Source organism: Entamoeba invadens (genome assembly GCF_000330505.1).
Source record: "Entamoeba invadens IP1 unplaced genomic scaffold scaff_1105074726705, whole genome shotgun sequence".
In the NCBI taxonomy this organism is placed as follows: domain Eukaryota; phylum Evosea; order Mastigamoebida; family Endamoebidae; genus Entamoeba; species Entamoeba invadens.
In genome coordinates, this window is record NW_004440440.1 from 338,657 (window position 1) to 357,409 (window position 18,753).

General features: G+C 28.3%; 7 protein-coding genes across 7 annotated transcripts; 3 read left to right on the forward strand and 4 right to left on the reverse strand.

Moving 5' to 3' along the window:
• EIN_270340 (protein serine/threonine kinase, putative) lies at positions 1–3,102 on the forward strand (the record flags this gene model as incomplete). The annotated part of the gene is made up of 1 exon (XM_004257861.1): positions 1–3,102. A coding segment is annotated over one exon (3,102 nt), but the record flags the coding sequence as incomplete, so codon positions are not given.
• Positions 3,103–3,686: 584 nt separating this feature from the next.
• Positions 3,687–5,645, reverse strand: EIN_270350 (hypothetical protein; the record flags this gene model as incomplete). The annotated part of the gene is made up of 1 exon (XM_004257862.1): positions 3,687–5,645. The coding sequence occupies one exon, from the start codon at positions 5,643–5,645 to the stop codon at positions 3,687–3,689; it is 1,959 nt and encodes a 652-aa protein (XP_004257910.1).
• Positions 5,646–6,739: 1,094 nt separating this feature from the next.
• Positions 6,740–7,663, forward strand: EIN_270360 (hypothetical protein; the record flags this gene model as incomplete). Its single annotated transcript, XM_004257863.1, has 1 exon — positions 6,740–7,663. One exon carries the CDS (start codon positions 6,740–6,742, stop codon positions 7,661–7,663), a length of 924 nt encoding a protein of 307 aa, XP_004257911.1.
• Positions 7,664–8,996: 1,333 nt separating this feature from the next.
• EIN_270370 (hypothetical protein) lies at positions 8,997–9,431 on the reverse strand (the record flags this gene model as incomplete). The annotated part of the gene is made up of 1 exon (XM_004257864.1): positions 8,997–9,431. The coding sequence occupies one exon, from the start codon at positions 9,429–9,431 to the stop codon at positions 8,997–8,999; it is 435 nt and encodes a 144-aa protein (XP_004257912.1).
• A 692-nt stretch (positions 9,432–10,123) lies between these two features.
• Positions 10,124–11,152, forward strand: EIN_270380 (hypothetical protein; the record flags this gene model as incomplete). The annotated part of the gene is made up of 1 exon (XM_004257865.1): positions 10,124–11,152. One exon carries the CDS (start codon positions 10,124–10,126, stop codon positions 11,150–11,152), a length of 1,029 nt encoding a protein of 342 aa, XP_004257913.1.
• A 1,246-nt stretch (positions 11,153–12,398) lies between these two features.
• Positions 12,399–13,537, reverse strand: EIN_270390 (hypothetical protein; the record flags this gene model as incomplete). The annotated part of the gene is made up of 2 exons (XM_004257866.1): positions 12,399–13,279; positions 13,315–13,537. 2 exons carry the CDS (start codon positions 13,535–13,537, stop codon positions 12,399–12,401), a joined length of 1,104 nt encoding a protein of 367 aa, XP_004257914.1.
• A 2,255-nt stretch (positions 13,538–15,792) lies between these two features.
• Positions 15,793–16,698, reverse strand: EIN_270400 (hypothetical protein; the record flags this gene model as incomplete). The annotated part of the gene is made up of 1 exon (XM_004257867.1): positions 15,793–16,698. The coding sequence occupies one exon, from the start codon at positions 16,696–16,698 to the stop codon at positions 15,793–15,795; it is 906 nt and encodes a 301-aa protein (XP_004257915.1).
• Between the last annotated feature and the right edge of the window lie 2,055 nt (positions 16,699–18,753).

Genomic DNA, 18,753 nt, shown 5'->3' on the forward strand with positions numbered 1-18,753 from the left:
CAATTTGTTAGGATTTGGACTTCAAATAAAATATTTTGTCATGTTGAAGAATGTAAAAGTAAAATTATCAAATACATTGAACACTATTGTCCTTGTGATAATACAGAAGACTGGTATATTACTCCACTTCAAAATATTTCCACATTGTTTGTTAATTTAAGTGCATACAATACACATTCAAAAACAAATCATAAAACAGGTGATGTGTTTACAACTGAAAGTGTTTCATTTGGTAGTACACAAATATCTTTATACAAAACTGACAACATCGTTATTGGAATTTCAACACCAAAAGTGGTTGATATTAAAATATTTTCATTGACAAAAACGTTTCTATTAATTTCAGAAACAAAGTTGACTTATGCGGGTGTTCAGTTCAACGCCGTACTAAACACAGAAAATGGATTTATGAAAATTAAAATTGTTTTGCGTTGTACACATAAAACATACAACAAAACATCTCAAACATGTGAAGACCCGACCATTTGTGATGACAAATATTGTAAGTATTGTCCTATTAATAAAAATATTTGCATGTCTTGTAAAAGTCAATTTATAGTAGTCAACTCGGTGTGTAAAAAAATCACTAATTGTGAATTTTCTAAATCAAATGCATGTTTTAAGTGTTTAATTGGTTATTCATTGCAGGGTATTACTTGTGAATACAAAGAAAAATGCTTACTTAATCAGTTGGATGGGAAATGCCAAATATGCAACATAAATATTGGATATATAAACAACGCTGGTGAGTGTGTAAAAAGTGATATTAACAGCAATTTGATAGCCGAGAACAACGATGTTTCTTGTAATAAAGGGTTTGTATCCAATTCAACAAATTGTATAAAATGTGATGAAAAGTACACAAATCCAGAATTGTGTGAAAATGGAAAAATAACAAAATGTAACAGTTTAAGTAAAATGAATGCAAATGGTAAATGTGAAATTACAGATTGTGTAATTCCAAACGATGAAAATGGTAAATGCACAACAACTATTGATAATTGTAAATATTTATTAAATGGGAAGTGTAATGAATGTGAAAATGAATTCATATTTACAAATAACACATGTCAGAAAAACAAAGAACAAAACTGTATTTTACAAAACAGTTTTGGTTGTACTAGATGTAACGATACTTTTTACATTGATAAATCAGCACACCAATGTAAAAAATGTGATGACAGTTGTTTGACTTGTTTTGAGACATCAACAAAATGTCTTAGTTGTCCACAAAACACCTATTTGTCAAATTATAAATGCAACACAAACCACGACTTGAAAATAAAATGCAAACAATTTGCAACATTTGGGAGTGGTTGTATTGTGTGCAACGAGGGGTATTACCGTTTCGGACTTGATTGTGTAAAATGTGATTCAAAGTGTTTTACTTGTAACACCAAAACTACCTGTTTAATTTGCAATTCAACAAATTACAAAACATCAAGTGGCGACTGTTTACCACAAAGTGATATCATCGGATGTGCTGTAAATGTCACACAAAATGGGTGTTCTAAGTGTCAAGATGGGTATTATACAAGCAACACAAACGAGTGTCAAAAATGTGATGAAAACTGCTTTACATGTTTATTAAATAATAAATGCACTTCTTGTATTTCAAGTCTTGTGTTGTTTGGCAATGGAAGTTGTGTTGGTCTTTTACAAATATCCAAGTGTAATGAAATAGTCAATTCAAAGTGTACAAACTGTGCTTTTTGGTACAGTCCAAACGAGGATGGGACTTATTGTGAAACACATATTGTGTGGTGGGTGATTATTTTAGTGGTAATACTTTCAATTGTTATACTTATATCATTTATTGTTATAATAATAATAATTACAAAAAGTGTATTTGAAAAATTCCAACAGAAGACATACGAGAAAACAACAACAATATTTAGAATGAAAAGATCCAATGTTCATTTCATTTCGCTTCAATATGGGATCTGTGTCTCATCTCAAATAATTGATTTTAACAAAGATGTCGAAGAAATTCCAGTGGATTCAGGAAGTCGAGAAGTGTTTTGTGTTGGCAACACAAACAAAAAAGTTGTCAAAATTCAATTCACAGTTTCACAAAATTCTGACAAATTTGATCTTAAAATCCAACCAGAAGTTGTTTGTCTTAAAGGAGGTTCTGCATGTGAATTTGAAATTGTATTAATTCCGTTTTGTACTTGTCAAATCAGAAACACGATTCAAATTGTCTCAAAATGCCTCAAAAGAGACAACGAGAAATATAATACAATAGAAGTTACAGGAGTGACACAACAAACTACACGGATCGACTATGACGAATTAAATGAAGAGAACAAAATTGGAGAGGGTTCGTTCGGCGTTGTTTACAAGGGGTGTTATAGAAAATATATAGTTGCTATCAAGAAATTAAAAGATATAGATGATGACGAAAAGGGGATTAATGAATTTGGAAAAGAAGTTGCGATGTTGGACAAATTTAGAAATAACTATATCATACATTTTTATGGTGCTGTTTTCATTCCAAATAAAATTTGTTTAGTCACCGAATTTGCAAATTATGGCAGTTTACAAGACTTGATGAAACACATAAAATCTGAAGAAATTGAGATTAAGTTAAGAATAAAATTCATGTTAGACGCTTCTAAAGGAATTTTGTATCTACATACAAACGGGATATTACATAGAGACATTAAACCAGACAACATTCTCGTCTTTTCAATTGAACTGAATGATGGTGTCAATGCAAAACTGACTGATTTTGGAAGTAGTCGAAATGTGAATATGATGATGACTAACATGACATTCACGAAAGGTATTGGTACACCAGTGTACATGGCACCCGAAGTGTTAAAACAGGAAAAGTACAAGAAACCGGCTGATGTGTATTCGCTCAGTGTTACTATGTGTGAGTGTTTTAAATGGGGAGATGTCTATGACAAAAATATTTTCAAATTTCCATGGAAAATCGCAGAATTTGTTAATGATGGAAAACGAATTGAACAACCAAAACAAATCAAAAACGAGTTATTCGATATCATCACAAAGTGTTGGTGCCAAAACCCCAATGAACGACTTGCAATTGTCGATATTTCATTGTTATTGGAAAAAGTTAACGATTTAATTTGAGTAAATTTACAACTCAAACAAATTTTAATGTTTTTTTGTTTGGAAGTTTGAATTTTAAACAATTGAAAAAAAACAAAAACAAAAAACGGAAATAAATAGAAAAACAGGGACCAGACTATTTTTAGTTATTGAATATTAAGCGGATTTTATACAATAAAACGGGCAAATATATAAATAAATGTGTAATTTTCTTGTTATTTGGTTTTAATAACGGTTATTTTTCGGGATGAAAAAAAAATGAATATGTTGTTTAAAGTATGTATAAACAACAGCTTAATGTGAATTATGATAGTAAGTTTATTTTAATTATTATTAAATTATAAAATATTAGTCTTTTGTTCAACCTTGTTTAACTTCAAAACAACCATTCAATTAAATCGTTCATTCATTTTTTCAAAGAAGTCTTTGTAGTCTTCTTTATTCACTCGTTTGATTCAATGAGTCACTTTTTGTTCAGCATTAAAAGTGACTCACGCAAAAAAAATAAAGTAAATAATAAATAAATTATTGGAATGACATTTATTTGTTTTTTAATTCTTAATTATTTGCTGAAAAACATTCAGCAAATAATTAAGAAATTTGATTTAATCAACGAAGTTGTAAAGTCCCACTACACTTTTATCACAGTTTATGAATGCATTTTTATCAATAACGACATTTTGAGTCAACCCAACAACTTCTTTCAAATTAACACAGTCAACTGCGTTGCTTTCAATTTTCTTAAGCGTTGAAGGAAGAACCAACTTTATATTGTTAAATAAAGCTCGTATGGACATTGTTGGGATAGTTGTGACACCTTCTGGTACAATAACTGTTGTCAACACATTTTCATCTTCTAATTTATCACTATTTTGGTTATCATCTTCATCTGAATAATACACATCTTCATTAATTGTATTGTAATCGTGGTATCCATCATATACAACATCTTCAAATCTAATGTTTTGTTTCACTAATTTACAAAAATCATAATTTATTCTTCCGTTGTATACACCATTTTGTGGAATATTTTCGATGACTATCTCACTCAAGTTTGGGCATTTGACAACTAAAGGAACGTTCACGTTGTACTCTGGTATGGCTGACAGTGTTAATTTACTCAACTTATTACAAGAAGAGAATTTTAATTTCTTACCAACACTTTTACACACGATTTCTTCTAATTGTTTACATTGATGTACACTAATATACCCCGGAGTTTGTGACAAAATGACAAGTTTCTCGAGTTTTTCGCAGTGATATAAATTACCCCAATCAACCACTTCAACATTTTGTGGAATTTCGATGTATTTGATGTCAACACGAAAGAAAACATCTTTTGTTATTAGTATACAAAAAAGGGGGATTTTTCCATTGTAATAATCGTAATCAGTTTTAGTGTAATAATAATGTTTACTTGAACACCCGTCTTGTTCTAATATGGTTTTCATATAACACGCCGCAGGCGATTCAAGTACTTTGCCGTTTAACACGGAAATTCTTTTTAATGAATCCAAAAATGGGAGACTATCAAAGGACAAAGCCGCTGGAATTGTAATAGCAGTGACACTTTTCATGTTGGATTGTTCACCGATTTGGATTACATTAGTCAAATCAAGTCGTTTGAGGTTTGAATTAGAAAATGCGGAATATCCAATTTTTGTGACACTTTTTGGGATGTCCATTTCTTCTATTATAGAGACATTGTTGAAACCCTTATCTCCAATTTCCTCGATTGACATTGCAAAGACTTTTAATAACTGCAAATTATCCAGTTGAATTGTATCATTTTGTGTTACAAGTAATTTGTGAGAGATCCCCACGAATGCGTGTGATGAAGACATGTTGATCAACGAATCCAATTTAGTCATACCAAAAGTTACAACACTTTGTATGTCACAAACATCATAAAACGCGTTGTGTCCAACAGCAGACAACTCTTCACCAAATGTGATTGCTGACAACTTTTTGCAGTTTTTGAAACAGTCTTCTCCTATTATTTTCACACCACTGAGATCAATTTCTTGTAAAGAAACGCAATTTAAAAAACAACCACTTGGCAGCTCACAAAGGCGTCTGTCTAGTGTTATCTTCGAGAGTCCACTGTTGTTATTAAAACCGATGTTACCAAGTGATACAATTCCATTCAAATTGTATGAGACAAGCGGACTGTCATCATAAGGAGGCCAGAAAAAAATTTTACCACGAAAATGTGTTGCTCCTTCAAAGCTTTGATATTTTTTATAATCTTCTTGTGTGTAAAAAACGTGTGTAAATTCATTTTTAGTAGATTTGTTTGAGAGGTAAAAAGAGTATGAGACCGGGTATTCATAAACATATTTGAAATACCCCGGCACTACTTTGTCGTTCTTTTTGTAAATGTAATACGTCTCGACGTTGGGAAAGAATTTAAAATGAGAGCGTAGACATATGGGATTGTAGTGAAACATTTCTGGTATTGCTTTGAACTTTTTACATACTTTAATTATCTTAATGAAGTCTCCTATGTTTTTGAAATACTTTGATACAATCATCATTGAATAGCGGTCTAACGGTTTTGGCATTGATATTGAGAAATGGCTTTGAAGTTTGTCTTGAACTTGAAAAATATTTTACTTTTAAATTGATTCAATGAAATTTATTCATTTTATAAATTTATTTTATTTACAATATACTATATTTATACTATAATATCAATTTGCTGAATAATTCGACAAAATGTGAAATTCGAAAAATTTGCACATTTTCAAAAACAACAACTATAAATTTAAATTACAGTAAAAAAGTGTCTTTTTGTGGGTTTTTATATTTTTAAGGAATATGCTTTGTGGGTCAATGTACCAATCAAATGTAAAACCCATAAATAATTATTTTGCTCTCGAACTTTGAATTTGGGTACACTTGAATAAAAATTATAGTATTTTTATAATTATAATACTCAAATATCATTAAATATCTTTCATTTTTTATGTACAAAATAGTGAAAAGAATTTACTTAACAATTCGATGATAAACCCACAAATAAAGATCTTTTCTCTGTTTGAAAACCCACAAACAGATGCATTTTACTGTAATTAAAAAAAGCAACCTCATGTTTGATATAAATTATCGTTTTATATTTTTTCATTTTATCTTTTGGTATTAATATTTGTGTTTTGTATTTTTTTTTGTTTTTCAAAAATGAAAATGTTATTTACCATTTTAATGTTTTTGGGTTTTTAAATGACATGATAGTTTGGCTTTGCCATTCATTAATAAATGGATTTATATTGTTGAATAGTTGTTGATAATATTTATTTTATTTTTTATTTAAATATTATTATTAATTGACTGAAAAACATTTGAATAGAAATAACAATTATTAAGTATTGAATGTTATTTACACTCATTAAATGTTCTATTCAATTCGATAAGCCATAAACATCTGTAAATAAATAACAGAAACTTAAAGCTAATATTTAATAAGATCATTATGTATTTTGCACTCATCACAGTGTTTTGTTCAATTTGTGCTTTATCTCAACAATCAACAGAAGCAAACAAATATTATTATCAATACACATGCGCAGATGATTTGACAGTCATTAAAGGAAATACAGAAACAAATTACACAAACTGCACCTTCATCGGAGAATTTGATTTTTTGAATCCTACCGAAATGACTCCTTCGATATATTTCGATACTGTTGGGGAAGTTACTGATTACATTTTACCCGATAACACAACATCAGTGACTTTTTACAACTCAACGTTTTCCTCTTCAAGAACATCGCATTTGACACTCAATCAACTTACAAGTAACAAATCAGACTATTACGACAATTACTTTTCTGATGTTGTTTTTGAGTTGCTTGAAAACGTCTTTACATATAACAATTATTGTATTCTTTATACATCAACATTTGACACAATTGTGTTGTATAATTCAACATTTTTCACGTTAAAAATCTTTTCTGGGAAGACGAGTGGATATCGCAATATCTCTTCTATTGAAAATTGCAACTTTTATTCAACAGAAATTCATGAATCAATTTTCTCCAATTTAACAATTAAAAACAGTTATTATGATCTCACGTTAACGAATGATATCTTATCTGGTCTAGTCGTTGAAAACACTGGATTTTATTACCAAGAACATTATAACGTCCGCTATACCAACTCAACATTTGTCAATACCATATTTTATCATCATGATAATTATGAAAATGTCGTGTTTGAGTCGTGCAACTTTGTGAACTGCATTATTCATTTGGATGATCTTGATATGATTAAAAACATCTACTTTGACTTCGCCGACTGCTATTTTGAAAACTTCACTGTCAACGAACAAAAAGTCGATTTGTATAAAGGAAATGCCTGTGTCGGGTTGAAAAAGGGGTTTGTAGAACAATCAATGGAGATCCAAATTGCTAATGAAGATGATAAAAAGAGAACTCAAATTGTTTTACTTTCAACGGGCGTTGCTGTGCTTGGTGTATTGTTTATAATTGCTGTGATTATTATTTGCGTACTGCTTACATTGTTTGTCTTATCACATAAAAAACAACAAGAAAATTACAACAATTTATCTAACACAAGATAATCAAAAAATTTAAGTTTTTTTTTATTGTTTAACACTTAAATGGCTGAAATATATTTTTAGAAGGCAAGTAAAAAAGACAGAGACGCCTATTTTTTTATTATCAAGTTAATAATAAAAAATTATAATTAAAAGCACGTTGAAAAATGAAAAACATGTATAAAGAATAAGAAAGCTATGAAATCAGTAAAAATAATTAAAAACTATCACACAATCATGGTCATTTAAAACATTTTAATGTGATCACAAACAATGTAAATTGTTATTAAAATTTGTCGAATATAGTCACCATAACATTTCGAATATAATTCAATTATAAATACAGTCTTAACTCCCCAGAATGAGTAATTATCATTTTTGTTGTTCTCTATTAATTGAACATTTAGAACAAAATTAAATATAAAATAGTCTCTTTAAAGACTTGAGGGGTTTTAGAAAACTATAGGGGTTTCGTACCGACCTGTAATATATTTATTTTTTCAATTAAAACGAACTTAGACAAATTGACCAAATTAATTAATTACGCTTAATTACACAAATTAATAATTTTCTTATTGTGTGTAACAACAGAAAATAATTTTTTATAAATTTAAAAATAATGTGCTATTGTTGTGAACAATAGTTAGGCAAATCTTTTGTCTTTATAATGATAGATACAACAAAAGAATTCTACAACAAAGAACTTAATTGTATTAAATAAAAATAAAAAAACAACGTGACAAATCATAATCAATAAGAACACAACGCTTGGCAGACTCGAACATCGATTGTTGTTCTGTTGTCGGGTAAAAGTTATTCCAAAAATTTGTCTTTAAAGCGTTGGTGTAAGTTTGCTTTTTGAAAGAGTGTATAAAAAATGTTGAAAAGTTTTTTCATATAAAAAGCAAAAAGTTTCAAAAAAGTTCCAAAAAACTTGGTTTGTTTACCTCATTTTCCCGTTATTTGGGTAGATAAAAACTTTAAATATACCATTTATTGGTAAAAAGAAAAAATGAAATGATTGGCTAATCGACTCTAACCCAAAATTATGTTTTTGGCTATGTTATTTAAAAAATAGGTTAAATCATAGTAATATTTATTAAACATCCCAAATATGCTTTTTTTCAAAAGAAAATAAACAAATCATTTTTTGAGACTGATATTATTAGTACTTTTTATTAGATATCAATTAAATAAAATATACTATTATATTAATTTAATTGAACTATTAATTAAATAAATATTTAATTAAAATATAATTAAATCACATTAATATAATAAATAGAGTTATATAGTTTCAAGTATAGTACATATACTATAAAAATATTAAATAATTTAAATCAATACAATTAGAGAGTTAATAGTCTAATGAAACGATCACGGTGAATATGATGACAAAGTACACAACGAAAAAGCCTACGACGAACACAGCTATGATTGTTGAGATAATAAAAAACACGAGAGATAGAAAGGCAAACGACCTTGCTTGAGCGTCCGGTGATTTTCGATATCTGCAATACCCCATTATCCACAAACAGCAGAGTAAAAATCCAAGTGCAAAGAACATAGCAGAAGTCATTGAGTCGTTTTGATTAGTCGTATTCACCTTTTGTTGTGGTTGATACGATGGAACAAATATTTCAGGTTGAGGTATGGGTTGTCCTTGGTGAACGGGGACTTGTTGGTATTGTTGTGGAGGCGTCTGCATCATCGGTTGAGTGTATTGGACGTATTGTGGGGGTGGGACATTGTACTGTGGTGTGACGTAAGCAAGTGGTTGTTGGTAAGTCATGTCTTCTTTTTTGTGTGTTTTAAAGTTCTTTTTGGTCAAATTAAAATATAGAATTCAAACAAAAACCATGAAACGTTTAATAATTAAAAAATAGTTTTGTTTTATTATATTTAAATTTCTATTTTTCGTATTGATATTATTCACAATTTTCAATTGTAGATGAGTAACCTAACATTCAATAGGTTTTTATATTTAATAATATACCATATTTCTACTATTGTTTTACATTTTGTTTTTTAATTGAAAAGAAAAAAAGAAACTATAATTTTTTGATTAAATTATATTAATTTTAATTATTGAAACTAATTATGAATGACAACTTTCTGACAAATATACTCCAAGAAAGTCACATTCTTTTACAACAATTAATTTTAGCTTTTTTTTATAACAACTATAGTAATGACATTTATAAACAATTTAGTTATTTAAAATAATTATATTTATTTCAATAAAAATTGTTTTCAAGTTTACTTATTATTGAAATGTTTTGTAAAATAAAATTTAAGGCCTCTGCAGGAGTCGAACCCACGACCTTTTCCTTACTAGGGAAAGGCACTGCCAACTATGCTAAGAGGCCATATAATTATTTTTTAAAAAGTTTCTTATTCACAATGAATTTAACACGAACTTTAATTTTCAAGATAATTATTTTCAAAGTCAAATTGAATAAAAATATATAACTCAAAACCTAAATGATAGAGATCCGTCCACTCAATGGCTATGAAATTCCTGTATATTATGTGTGTCTGACTTTGATTGACACGTTTAACAAATTTGATTTCACACAATTTAGAACTGACGTAGTGAAAGAGATAATCAAATACACTCCTTTTCATCTTACTATAAAAACAAAAGACGGGCATTTTTATTGGTATAAATTAAACGATAAATGGCTTATAGATAATGTCGATATTTATATTACAAAAGTTCCATTTGAAGAAACAAAAAAAATTGAAACGGCTGACTACAATTTGCCACAAGAAGGTGCTCCCCTGTTTCACGTTGAATACTCAGAAAATGGCGCAACAAGTCGTTTAAAGTTGTATGCAAATCACTCACTGTGTGACGGGCGCACCATCGCTAATTTATATCAAGTTCTCAAGAACGCAATTCCAAACGAATTTCATAAAGCCCTTCAAGACGATGAACTTCTTCCATTTGACTATAAAAGTCTGTACACCATCAATGAAAATGTTTTACACCAAAATCCCGTTTCCTGGGATATCGCACATGTTTCCGTTGTTCCTCCAATAGCAGAGAAGTGTGACTACATCAACATCTTTGGCACTTTCGACTGTCAGAAAGTGCTTTCATTTTGTCAAAGAAACAAAATTGGTATTCAGGCAATACTAATGGCGTCACAAGAAAGAGCTACACGACGGTTTATGAACATAACCAATGAAGTGCCTATCAGCGTGTACGCACCAACAGACACAAGTCAAACAAAATTCGCAAATGAGGAATTGAAACGTCACAATTTCTATTGCTCGGCTGGAGCTAACTTCCCAGCAATCGTCGGCAAAGAAAGTATTATGGAAGATCTGAAAGAGTGCAATTTTAAGATGAAAGAGGCGCTAAAAACGTCTGATTGCTGCGTGCAAGTACTTTTGTCGTGCAAACAAGTTGATGAAGAAACACTTGAATTTACACCAACAAAAGGAGCACCAAGTTTGTCAAAAATGCGAGTCATTGCTCAAATATTGGGTATTACGAAAACATGAACGACTAGTATTTGGCTGTTATATGTCAATGTGATATCAACGAGTTTTCAGTTGTGTTGGACTCGTGGCACTCAGAAAAGAATCTTCACACGTTTTTGTTTATCCCTGGTAAAATAAACCAAAAGTTTGTCAAGGAAATAAGAAGAGAGTTGGATGATGTCTGAAATTTGTGTGCGAAAATTAATTTACTATTTTTGAATGATTATGTTTGGCAATTTATAACATAAAAAAATCTTGTTTTAAATGTAACATATATAACAATTTTAATATGTATTTATATAAAGTTTTATATTTATGATTTTTTAAGTTATAACCATTAAAAATAAACTTGATACTTTAAAGTTGTTATTAGTTTAGAATGCTAACAATTGCAAAATCTTGAAACTTGTAATTATGTAATATTATTGTTTAACACTCTTAAACGATTTCATCATTTAAATTGATATTATTTTATAAAGTGCATGTTATGTCATTATTGTAATAATAAAAAAGAACATTAAACGTAATTATTATTAAATATCATGTTTGATGTTTTTTAAATAATTTAAAAATAACCAACCAAGAAAATAACTAACATAAATTTAATTTGACAAATTTAAACAAAATTTAATCATTTCAAATAAGCAATATAAACATAATAATTGATTAATAATGTTATTGTTCAATGACAATTAACACTATTTATCTCGATTTGGTGATAAAAAACTTTGAGTAAAACAATTAAACTTTGTGATACATTTGTTAAATTTGACTATTAAATATAATCATATTATATTGCATTAGATATGTATTATATATGTTATCTTTGAAATTTCAATAAAAATGAATTATGGATAAACCATGATTCCAAATTCGCTTGATAAATTTTCAACTCTTTTTAAACTTTGAGGAAAATGGATGATACCATACCCGTAATACTTGTGTAAACATTGTTTTGATAAATAATTTACACACTCCGGTATTTCGCATATTTTCTGGTTATTTTTTATGACAATTCTCGAGTATTTTTCAAAATCAGTTTCCACAAAATATATATTTTTGCATTGAACCCCATTCTTCACGAACATTTGAAATACACCAAATGAGACTGGAAAGTCAATTTCATACACTTGTTCTCCTTCTAAGTATATTTCGTGTAACTTTTCGCAATTCAAAAAAGCTATTGGTGATAATTTTGGAACACTTTTAGGTAGATAAATCCGTTGCAAGTTGACACAATTCAAAAATGTATAATTTCCAATATAAGTCACTGTTTTTGGCAAAGAAATTCTTCCAAATTAACACAATTTGCAAAACACAAATCTTTGAAATATTCAACACAATTTCCTAGTATTATTTTTGATAATAAAGAACATTGTTCAAATGCTTTATTCCCAATTGAAGTCACGCAATTTGGCATTTCAAACTCTTTCGGAAGACAACAGTTTGAAAACGTACATTTCCAATTTATGTTAACTCGACCAGTTTTAATGACTTGAACTGACGACAATGTCCGACAATTAAAAAACACATCTCGACCTTCTAATACACTTTCTGGAAAAATTACACTTTTTAGTTTTAAACAGTTGGCAAAAGCATAATCTCCAACCGAAGTCACATTGTTTGGGATGTCTATATTTGTCAACCCACACGCTGAAAATGCGTGTACACCTATGATTTTTAGATAATCTGAGAGCTTCACGTTTTCAAGGGAAATGCATCCACTAAAACAGTAATAATCAATTGAAGTGAGAGATTGTGGCAAAGTAATTTCTTTCAATGTTAATTGATATTGAAACGTATATTCAAGTGCACACACGTTTACTGGCAAACAAATTGTATGTAAATGCAATATTTTATTTGGAGATTTCACTTTTAATAGCACATTTGGAATGTTTTGAAACAATTCAAGTTTGTCTAAAGGCACTTCAACGTACGTGCAAGTCATTTTCAAATGTTTTAAAAGAGTCATTTTGTCTATACTAACCAAATTGGTTAATACAGTCTTGCCACAATAATCAACATTTTTGAGTGATTTGCATCTCTCAAAAATGTGTTCGCCAATTTGAGTGAGAGTAGTTGGCATTGTCACTGAAATCAAATTATCACCAAAAATAGAGTCTCCAATTTCAATAACATTTCCCAAGTCTATTCTATCAAAATCAGTGTTAAAGAAAAGTTACTATTTATTTTCGTGACATTCTGTGGAATTTTTATGTAATTTGGATCAGGAGAATCCCCGCACAATTGGCCTTTTATTTCAACAATTGTTTTGCATTTTTCAATTTGTTTAAATAGATACAATCGCTTACTTTGCCAAAAATCAAAAATAACTTTTTCATATGTATACCCAAACTTATCAAAGAGTTTTGTTTCGTATGAAGTTGGTACATATGTTATTTTCATGTTATTATTTGGAAGTACAATTTGTTAGAGATGAACACATTTCAAGGCACCCACTTTCTAGTGTTGCGTTTGGACCAATGCTTATTTCTTTGAGTTGTCGAAAATCAGTAAAATAAATTGAAGTTATTGTTGTCACTTTATTAGTGTCAAATATAACGCAAGTGTGTTCAAATAAGTGATGATTGTACGCATTGTCAACTGCTTCTTTTGTCACGTATTACTGTTAATTATTTTTATAGATGCAATCATTCAAAATTAAATGAATAAGATTTAAAGTTTCAATTTCGTGTTATTGTATTAATATGTTACGTTTATGCGTATTATTTTGAATAACTTTGATGATGAAATTATTAATATATATAATTTTTATGTACTAAAAACAAAGCAACAAACAACATTTCCAACATCTAGAGTCTCACCTTCGTTATTAAATAAAATATCATATTCATTATTAAATTTGCTGATGATATTTTCCTCCTGTTTTGACACTTTTCCAAAAAGTTTTCCTTTCAATGTTGAAGGCACAAGTTTGGTTAAAGAAACGCAATTAAAACACGTGTTAGAGCCAACATCATAATTTTCACTAAAAACGAGTTCTTTCAATTTTCTACAGTCAGAAAAAGCGTAACACCCAACTATATAAACACTTTTTGGTATATCAATGTGTTCCAAATTTCTACAATCATCGAAAGCACCATTGTTTATTATTAGCAACTTTTTTGAGAGAACAACTTTGGTCAAGCCGTAACACTTTGCAAATGCTGAACATCCAATTATTTCAACATTATCAGAAATAACAACGAGAGGGTGACATTTTGCCAAAAGACATTTTACCAAAAATTATTAAGAATTTTCTTAATTATTCTTTAACAAAGAAAATTTTAAAAATAATTCATTGTTGTATTTTTGTCAAGCTTTTATAAAAATATATTTTTGTCGACAATAAATAAATTGTAAATTGTATGAATAAATATATTTATATATTATTACAACTCTGTGTATTTTGTTTTTATTTTACGCTATTAAATCTTATTAAATAGAAATATTACTTGAACCAGTAACTTTGGTTATACATACAATATTTTGAGTGTTTTTTTTAAAGCAACAAATAAAAATACACAACTTAACGTTTGTGTAAATTCACACATTGTATTATTGGAAAAGTCTCATAAGTATTATTTTTGTTTAAACAAAAATACTTGATTCAATTAACCAAACAATTTATAAACAATTGTTATCAAATTTATAAATAAAATAATATTTAATTAATTAGTATATAATTTAATGATGTATTTTTCAAAAGTGAATTTGAAATGCAATTTGTTTAAATAACCATTTGTATTCAAAAATTTATTTTTAACATGTTTTATGTAAAAATATACCAAATTTAAAGTTCTTTATTGTGTTTATATGATGTCATTTGAATTACTTCGGCTCTATTATAATCACTACAACCCGAATTATTAAAATTGAATTATCATTTTATTAACTTTTATTAACTTTATTTCATTAAAATATTAAAAAAATAAATTACTTAATTATTTTTTTTGTTTTTGTTTTTTCTACACTCTTTTTTGATTTCTTGGATTACAGATCTTCTTTTTTTTCTTGGCTTTTTTTCATGTATAATTTTTTTCTTTGTATTTTGAATATCAACAATTTTAGTTGGATTTTTATTTTCAAGTCTTGTTTGTTGGATAAAGTCTTCACGTTCAAACATATCACCATTTGTTGAAGTGTTTATACCAACAACATTTTCATTGATACAATCTACACATTTTTCTTTTGTAATATTTTCCGTCTCGTTTTGTTCACAATTTTCGACTTCGAAATAAACTTCATGATTTAAACCATCAAATAACACACTTACCTTTTCTAGAAAACAATTTAAATTGATTTCACCACAGAAATAATTTGTTGTTAAATTTTTAAGTGTATTATATATTATTTCAACTTTACTGTTTGATTTTTTATAATGTCCGTTTTTCATGTTTTTTAGATCTTTATTAACGTCTTCTATCACTTCTCCGATTTTTTCAACGAACTTCCAGAAACCAGGTTTCACGAACTCAAGCCTCCTGGTGAGCGCGGCGTGGTAAGACTCACAATCATTATTAGTCCTCTTTTTTCTCATAAATTGACACCACAATGAAATGGGAAACGCGCCATTTATCCACACTTTATTGAAGTATTCCACAACTATCCCAAATGAAGGTACATGAGAATACCACGCCGTTAAAATACCAACTGTTTGACTAATATCTTTTTTTCAAAAAGCACACGGACTCTAATATTTTCACTGCAGCTTTGAATTCCGTATTTAAAGAATACTCACATTTAAGACCAGCATTATTGATAAACTTTCGTATGGCTTGACGTTGATGAAAAAGGCATCCTTTGTGCTTTAGACCAAAAGTTTTGTATTTTCTTAAAACAGCGATAAGCGAATTTTTGAAGTCAGTCACAACAACAACGTTTCTTCCAAAACAAGTATAATTTTCGTTGATTTCTTTTAGCAAGCATTCAATGGCATTAAAAAGTGTTTCATATGTATTTAAAGTTTTGTTTTTCAACAAATAGTGAATTGCTGGAAATGTTTGGTTGTTTTGTAATTGACAATGCAGTGTATATAGCTGATAAAATTGTTTGGGGCAACTCCGGAAAGTCCCATCCATAAACACTTCTTTGCATCTTGCTAACATTGTCAATTGTTCGCTATTTCCAAATATAAGTATTCCAATTTGCTCATCTTTGAATAATAAATTGAAGTCGCCAACACTTATTATAATATCATCATATGAATTTGGTTCAATTTTGTGAACTTTGTTTCTTTGAACAAAACGTTCTAATGTCGATTGTGTTATTCCTATCGAACCTCTTTTGTATTTTGTTATAAATGATTTCATTGTTAATTTTTTTGTTGGTGAAGTTTGTAAGTCATTTTTGATAAAATTTGAATGATTTTTTCTGCGTAAATCTTGTTTTTTGTGAATGTGAGTTGTTGTTTTGCCATAATGATAACATCCATCTGTGTTTTTTATTATAGTCACTTTACACTTTCGACAAGAGCAGCGAAAGTGTGTTCTTTCTTTGTCTATGGCATGAAACAAATAACCATCATAAATAGGCAATTCTTTCCCCCTTGTGCTTTTGATGCTCATTCTTGTTATATATTAGTTTTGATGTTGTATTTATAATTAAAAATACAAAACCAATGAAGTAATATAAATACATAAATGTAAAAATAAACGATTATTTTTTTAATATTTTAATGAAATAAAGTTAATAAAAGTTAATAAAATGATAATTCAATTTTAATAATTCGGGTTGTAGTGATTATAATAGAGCCGAAGTAATTCAAATGACATCATATAAACACAATAAAGAACTTTAAATTTGGTATATTTTTACATAAAACATGTTAAAAATAAATTTTTGAATACAAATGGTTATTTAAACAAATTGCATTTCAAATTCACTTTTGAAAAATACATCATTAAATTATATACTAATTAATTAAATATTATTTTATTTATAAATTTGATAACAATTGTTTATAAATTGTTTGGTTAATTGAATCAAGTATTTTTGTTTAAACAAAAATAATACTTATGAGACTTTTCCAATAATACAATGTGTGAATTTACACAAACGTTAAGTTGTGTATTTTTATTTGTTGCTTTAAAAAAAACACTCAAAATATTGTATGTATAACCAAAGTTACTGGTTCAAGTAATATTTCTATTTAATAAGATTTAATAGCGTAAAATAAAAACAAAATACACAGAGTTGTAATAATATATAAATATATTTATTCATACAATTTACAATTTATTTATTGTCGACAAAAATATATTTTTATAAAAGCTTGACAAAAATACAACAATGAATTATTTTTAAAATTTTCTTTGTTAAAGAATAATTAAGAAAATTCTTAATAATTTTTGGTAAAATGTCTTTTGGCAAAATGTCGTCATCCCATAACAACTTCTCTAAGTTGTGAACAATATTTGAATGTATCACTTTGAATAACATCCAGTTCTATTGGCGAAGTAAAATATTCTATTCTGCATCCAGAAAACGCACCACCACCAATTGAAGTAACTGTAGATGGCAAGTCAATCGTTTTAAGCTTTTTGTAATTGTTAAAACAGTCTTGTGGAATACTTTTGATACTTTTTCTGTGTTTAAATGTTGTGTCTCCATATATGGAAATAGTCTGTTAGAAGTCACTAAAATTGGGTTGTATCGAAATCTGTCTAATGTACACGCAAATTCTTACAAATAAAAGAAGAGTTAATGAAATCGTTCTCAAAAAAAATATTTCACAACAATTTGGAAGTTAACACGTTCGCGTTCCATTTATTTTTTATTTTATTAAAAATCATTTGCTGTGAAATAATTTAAGTTTTGCAATTTGTTTTTTTAAAATAATAGTTGAAATAACCGTTCGCATTCCTGACGACATTTTTTTGCAACGATCTTAGTAAAATATAATAAGACATCATAACAAAAACAACTAAGATTTATGAATCAATTCATTTCTTGACTTTTTTAAATCCGAGAGTACGTCGTGAATTAATACATAACTTATTAATCTTCGTTTTTTGTCGTTTACGCGCACATTTCCACGACACTTGACATAGAGAACACATGTTTTAGCAACGACGCTGCTTGCAAGCATTACACATCAACTTTGTCTGTTCGTATAATACATTTTGTTTAATTTTTATTGTTCGTTAAACTCGGCCACTGAAACGAGCGCGTAAATGACACAAAACTGCAAGTCGAAAATAGAAGGTCAATTGAACATTTGAACATAACAGTGTTACAATCGACAAACTTTCCTTGATTTTGTTTTAATTTTTATGTGCTTATACTTTAATTAATGATTTCAAGATGAGTATTGATTAAAAAGTGTTTTGTGTTACAAATCAAAAAGGCAAAATAATTCGATTGGTATATAACAAAAATTAGTTGTTTTAAAATGTCTTTAAAAACGGAAACGTGTTAAAAGCATCAAATGTAATTTTCATTTTTGGTGTTTAAAGATTTATTTAATATTTATCAAATGAATAATTCAATCAATTTTTTTTAAATTTTTAAAAACATGACCATAACTTTTTTGGTTGACACGTCATAAAACTTTTTTTTATTGCCTAAAGGGTTAAACCCTTGCTGTGTTAATAAGCCTCTTTTTACTTAAATAAAGAGGA